The 6889-nt window shown below is 42.2% G+C and overlaps 1 protein-coding gene across 2 annotated transcripts in view; it reads right to left on the reverse strand.

Annotated features, from left to right (window-relative positions):
• LOC110538158 (mannose receptor, C type 2) overlaps positions 1 to 3939 on the reverse strand; it is a 51628-nt gene extending 47689 nt beyond the window's left edge. For both annotated transcript variants that reach the window (XR_005035127.1, XM_036938220.1), the window contains exon 1: positions 3687 to 3939. Coding sequence is in view for 1 of the 2 variants with exons in the window: in XM_036938220.1 (XP_036794115.1) it covers positions 3687 to 3804 (118 nt within the window). In the remaining variant the exon portion in view is untranslated. The remainder of the gene's footprint in view (positions 1 to 3686) is intronic.
• Between the last annotated feature and the right edge of the window lie 2950 nt (positions 3940 to 6889).

The raw sequence follows: 6889 nt of genomic DNA on the forward strand, positions 1-6889 counted from the left end.
AGCACCATGTCGTTAGTCCTGTTTACTGTCCACTAATTGTGACGCAATAAAGATTCAGGAGTCAAAATACTTTTTTCTCACATGGTAATGGTGCGCCTCTGGAAAAATCTTTACTATGCACTCTTAGAATTGTTTTACTTGTATTATTTATTTAACCTTTATTTAACTAGGCAAGTCAGTTAAGAACAAATTCTTATTTACAATGATGGCCTAGGAACAGTGGGTTAACTGCCGTGTTCAGGGGCAGAACAACAGATTTTTACATTGTCAGCTCAGGGATTCAATCTAGCAACCACCAGGCTACCTGCCGCAAGATGCAGTGCCTTTGACCGATGCGCCAATGCGCCACTCCAGGTATAACTATTTTGGGTTCCATGTAATACCCTCTGTGGGAAGGGTTCTACATGGAACCCAAAAGGGTTCTACCTGGAACCAAAAGGGATTCTTCAAAGGGTTCTCCTATTGGGACAGCCAAAGAACCCTTTTTGGTTATAGATAGCACCTTTGTCATTGAAGTAAAAGAATGAGGGGCAGGTTCCATGAGTTTAGAATTTCAGACTCCGATTGAAATGAAAAACCTTTCCATGGACTCATTTCTCTCTAGGGAAGTCGTTGTCTGTCATTTCCATTAAACAGCATGTGTTCAATAACCTTGCTACAGTTAGTCAAGCACGCTCTACAGTTCTCCAACAGCAAAGACAATCTGAGTCCTGTTAATGTCATACCGTATGGACCCTGTAGAACAGAAAGTTCAGCAAAGTCGCTGTCTTTGATGCCTCTCAATTCAAGGATCTTTCTTACCTTGTGGTCCATGCCAAAACATTTAGCAGTGCTCCCAGCTACCCCGGTCTGAAAATCCAACCCTTCTATATGTTCTTTTAACGGGCTCTTCTCTGCCGTGACAGGCAATCCACCCCAGCTGCGTGCAAATTAAGGGTTCAACTTTGCCCTTCCCCAGAGGAGTTTTTAGGAGACATAAATGTTATTAAAAGCAGCCTAATGTCATTTTGTCTTTTGTCATGATGAGAATCAGAGCCACAACAAAAGGAATGTTGGTTTTCTGTGGCTACCAAGGCAGTAAAACTGAGACCACCTATTAGACCTTGATGACTAATTTCCCACAGGACATGACTAGTACCCAACAAGCTGGGCACTGATGTTACTGATGTGAAGTAGAAGCTCTAACTTCTCAAAGTGTTCACACCTGGGCCCTGCAGCTGTGTTTGAAGTTTTGGTTCAACCTCAGACGGCTCTGCTGAGTAAAATACAAACTTCAAATGTAATTCCAGAAGCGGATTTGAAAGTGTTTGATGTGAATACAGTAAAGCACAGATCAACAGCTTCACCAAATGTTGACTAAAGTTAAACCTTGGGAAAGTACAACCAGAACAACACCCATCTAGCCTGATCCCTCCTCTCCCTCTCTCCCACTCCCTGCCCCGTCACCCTGCTCAGACCAATGCCAGTTTCCTGCTGCAAAAGAGAGCGGCTTAAACCTGCAGCCAAGAACAACGGAACATGAGGAGCCAAGAGCAGAGAGTTTGATGTTCCCAGAACCGCCTTCTTCTCCTCCAACTCTGGCTGGTGTGTTGATGAGGTCTCTCTGGGCGTGGGGGTGTGAGCAGGGCACCGGAGCTGGAGCACAGAGGTCCAGTGGAGGCCGAGGTACATGAAACAAAGGTGACTGACTTGATCCACACTGAGGTGAGACGTACTGGAGAGATGGAGGCAATGGGACTGGGAACCACATTGGGATATAAATTTGAAATAACAAATATTTTACTCCCATAGATGTAGAAGCAAAATTGAGTAAAAGTGTGGGTGGATGTTATTGGATAAGAACAACAATGATGATAGATTCTGGTCTCAGGTTAAAGACCCCCAGGTCTAGATGAAGGTGTGGTTGTGGGACCAAAGGATTGTCTTTGAACCTTTTTCTTATTTTGACAGATGTTTGCGATGAAAGGGGACACTTGTTTTACGGGTAAGCTTTATAAAACAGAACATCTCCTTGTCCAGTAAAAACAGCAACCAACAAATAGACAGGACATTCCAGCCTGTTAGTGTGTTTGTTTCTATTTCTTTTAAGACGGTCCAGGCCAGCCTCTGAAACTGCTGGAGCGGTGTTAGGCCCACTCCCAGCAAACATCTCAGTGGGAGGGGAGGAGAAGCAGCAGTGAGTGGGTGGGATTTATTAGGGGCTGATCAGCCCTTTATAGGGGGGTTGGGTGGGATTTTTTTAGGGGCTGATCAGGCTGTTGGCTTCCTGCTTTCTGTACAGTTTGAGTCCAAAGACACAGGGGTGGTACCTGAAATTCCTCCATGATCCTAAAGGTAAGACCGAGCCCCAGGAGATAGGGATTGTTCTGAAACCTGTACACCCAGGTAGACCTCAGGGTGTGAATAAGTGTCTAAAAGACAGAATAAATAGGTATGATGGAAAACAAGAATGAAAGCATGTGAATGAGAGATCTGCATTGCCTTTGCAGTTGGCAAACAAACCCAGTACCATCCACACTGCAGGTGTAACAGCTAGACACCACAATATATCTGGCCCTACGTGACATTGTATTGAGAGCTGACACAACTGTGCTTTTAGAGAAATCACACAGAAACCATAAACAATGACTGTAATAACACAGTAATAACAGAACCTGGTGAATTACAGTATATGATCTTCTTATTGACTTCATCACCTTAAATCATCAAACTCAGCTTTGTTGATACTGTTTTCCCTCCCTTGTACTAACTGAACTAATTCTGGCCGCATTACACACAATGTACAATGTATGTTCTGGTGTAGACCTCAGTATCAAAGAACTGAATAGATCATGTTGAAAGTTCAATTCCCTCTGAAGGTGTGATATAGGACCGGCCAAGTAAATATAAGTTATATTTCCACATGGGAGGAACTGAGAATTTCATTGAAAAAAAAAAACGAGTTTTTAGTTTGGCCCACCTCCAAAGTTGTTCACAATATCAAGTTGGTTACTGGGCCTACTTTGTCTTCATTTCAGAGAGACAGTGAAATAACTTTTAGAGCCTAGTGTCATCCGTCTTCATTCATGGATTATTTATTTTTTTAACATAGATTTAATCTCTACAAATCGACCCATAGCATGCCTAGGAAGGAGTAAGGCAGGTCAGTGTTCAAAAGCGAGAGGTCACTGTCGTGTCCATAGGCCTACACGGTACACGGGGACGGAGAAGAGATGGACGTAACTGTATAACAGGATGTAAAGGTCACATCTGCCCCCGAGGTGGCATATATATGCAACGCGTCAGTCCCATACCAGTTTACAAAGGAAGGACACGGGTGTGGGACATATCTACCATTTTACATTTCCAAAGAAGATGCGGAAGGAAGTATCTATAGGTATATTAGAACTTCACTTCAAGTTTCCAAACGAGAAACCCCCCCCCCCCCCCCCCCCCCCCACCAACACACACACACACATCTGGTTCCACTCAGAATTCGGACTTTCGTGGCATTCCAATGCATCAGTGAAGTTCAGATAAAAAGTACCCGTAAAATCCCACCAGGTCTCTCCCTCCCCCAAAAAAACGAAATAAGTTTTAGGTGGATATTCAGACATGCAATAACAAAGAGTCTGCAACTCTCGGTCTCCAGAGTTTTCCTTGAATGAAAAGCCGAGAAGCATTCGACAGCAACATATTGATCTTACCTGAAACGCTGCTGTTTAGTTCCAGACTAAAGATGAATAAATATAAAGTGCATTTGTAAAAGTGAAGGCATTTTTTCCATGTTCTCCTCGAATTCTTGTTTCGGTCGCAGCGTGGCATGCCCACTATTGCTCAGCAAACTGTAAATCGGAGCAATTTATGGAGAGCTTTCCTTTCGGGACGGATGGGTAGAGTGGTGGTGGGTATGATGGGTTGCAGATGAGAGGAGGAGTAGAGTGGGCTCTGTGTCTTTTTAGTGCGTCATTAAAACTGAAGTTAGCAGACGCGTTGGGTCTGCGTCACCATACTCTAGCCCGCCTCACATTCACACACAGTTGTGCACAAACTAGATGCACCGTATTGCAGATATGCAACACTATGTCAGAATCTCAGAATCTCAGACATGCAACATTATTACCTTGCATTTTCTTGAGATCCGCCCGCTGTTACATTGTAACAACATCCCTGCTTGTGATACGTTACATGCTGCAAATATGTAGCCTATCTCGTCTAGGCCTATTTGTGTCCTTCAAAATAAGGTATTGGTATTACAGATATAATATATATATATATATATATATATATATATATATATATATATATATATATATATATATATATATATATATATATATATCTGATAAATCTGTAATATATACAGTGCCTTGCGAAAGTATTCGGCCCCCTTGAACTTTGCGACCTTTTGCCACATTTCAGGCTTCAAACATAAAGATATAAAACTGTATTTTTTTGTGAAGAATCAACAACAAGTGGGACACAATCATGAAGTGGAACTACATTTATTGGATATTTCAAACTTTTTTAACAAATCGAAAATTAAAAAATTAGGCGTGCAAAATTATTCAGCCCCTTTACTTTCAGTGCAGCAAACTCTCTCCAGGAGTTCAGTGAGGATCTCTGAATGATCCAATGTTGACCTAAATGACTAATGATGAAAAATACAATCCACCTGTGTGTAATCAAGTCTCCGTATAAATGCACCTGCACTGTGATAGTCTCAGAGGTCCGTTAAAAGCGCAGAGAGCATCATGAAGAACAAGGAACACACCAGGCAGGTCCGAGATACTGTTGTGAAGAAGTTTAAAGCTGGATTTGGATACAAAAATCTTTCCCAAGCTTTAAACATCCCAAGGAGCACTGTGCAAGCGATAATATTGAAATGGAAGGAGTATCAGACCACTGCAAATCTACCAAGACCTGGCCGTCCCTCTAAACTTTCAGCTCATACAAGGAGAAGACTGATCAGAGATGCAACCAAGAGGCCCATGATCACTCTGGATGAACTGCAGAGATCTACAGCTGAGGTGGGAGACTCTATCCATAGGACAACAATCAGTCATATATTGCACAAATCTGGCCTTTATGGAAGAGTGGCAAGAAGAAAGCCATTTCTTAAAGATACCCATAAAAAGTGTATTTTAAAGTTTGCCACAAGCCACCTGGGAGACACACCAAACATGTGGAAGAAGGTGCTCTGGTCAGATGAAACCAAAATTGAACTTTTTGGCAACAATGCAAAACGTTATGTTTGGCGTAAAATTCAACACAGCTCATCACCCTGAACACACCATCCCCACTGTCAAACATGGTGGTGGCAGCATCATGGTTTGGGCCTGCTTTTCTTCAGCAGGGACAGGGAAGATGGTTAAAATTGATGGGAAGATGGATGGAGCCAAATACAGGACCATTCTGGAAGAAAACCTGATGGAGTCTGCAAAAGACCTGAGACTGGGACGGAGATTTGTCTTCCAACAAGACAATGATCCAAAACATAAAGCAAAATCTACAATGGAATGGTTCAAAAATAAACATATCCAGGTGTTAGAATGGCCAAGTCAAAGTCCAGACCTGAATCCAATCGAGAATCTGTGGAAAGAACTGAAAACTGCTGTTCACAAATGCTCTCCATCCAACCTCACTGAGCTCGAGCTGTTTTGCAAGGAGGAATGGGAAAAAATGTCAGTCTCTCGATGTGCAAACCTGATAGAGACATACCCCAAGCGACTTACAGCTGTAATCACAGCAAAAGGTGGCGCTACAAAGTATTAACTTAAGGGGGCTGAATAATTTTGCACGCCCAATTTTTCAGTTTTTGATTTGTTAAAAAAGTTTGAAATATTCAATAAATGTCGTTCCACTTCATGATTGTGTCCCACTTGTTGTTGATTCTTCACAAAAAAATACAGTTTTATATCTTTATGTTTGAAGCCTGAAATGTGGCAAAAGGTCGCAAAGTTCAAGGGGGCCGAATACTTTCGCAAGGCACTGTATATATATAACACAACCACACTCAGTTTAGTAGCCTATATATATATATATTACACCTATAGACACTTGATTTCGCTTATTTTAAAACGACAGTAGAGATTGAAAACATAAATGATTTTACTAGATTCTGACACATAGAATCATTCCCCAAAGCAGAAGTGGGGTGACAGTTATGGACACAGATCATCCAAGTGAGATTGCAACAAGAAACAGTTTTACTTCCCATTCCAAAACCAGAGACCAAAAGCCAACTCATAAATATGTGTAAAAAATACTAAAGTGATGGCTCCTTGGCCTCCACAATTCTGGATTATTTCATTATCACCGTATTGCTGTCCCTTCCTCGTGAATCAATTAAACTGCCATGGTGCACATATTCACCCCTGGAAGGATTCTGTGTTGGGGATTGGTAGTGGTGGATGTTGGGGAGAGTGGAAACAATCCAATGTCAATCTGTTGGGAAATGCAAGAATGATGCATCAATCAGAACAACTTTACATTGGTGGATAATGTGGGTGTGTGTGTACAATCTGCACAAGTAGCCTAAAAGTTCAAAGCTGGTGTCACCGATGTGTTGTCTTCATCCTCTCTCTTGTGAACACAGTCATTGTTGGACCATTAGCAGTATGCATGGCTCAGGGCCCTGTCTGTCTCCCTCTCCACTGATCATTATTGATCTGTGGCTTTGGCAGTGCACTGCACACAACCACACTCAGTTTAACACACATTTGAAACAACGTGCGAATGCACCGTGCACGGTAGTAGCCTACCCACAGAACTAGATTGACCGCTGACCCCCTCAATTACTATCTTTATGGCCTACCCATGCAATTTATATCAGTGTGGTTCAATGGTAGAGTGATCTTCGCTCATGGCATCAATTCAGCACTACGTGAGCCCAATCATTCATTCAATA

The sequence above is a fragment of the Oncorhynchus mykiss genome, chromosome 12, assembly GCF_013265735.2.
Source record: "Oncorhynchus mykiss isolate Arlee chromosome 12, USDA_OmykA_1.1, whole genome shotgun sequence".
Taxonomy (NCBI): Eukaryota; Metazoa; Chordata; class Actinopteri; order Salmoniformes; family Salmonidae; genus Oncorhynchus; species Oncorhynchus mykiss.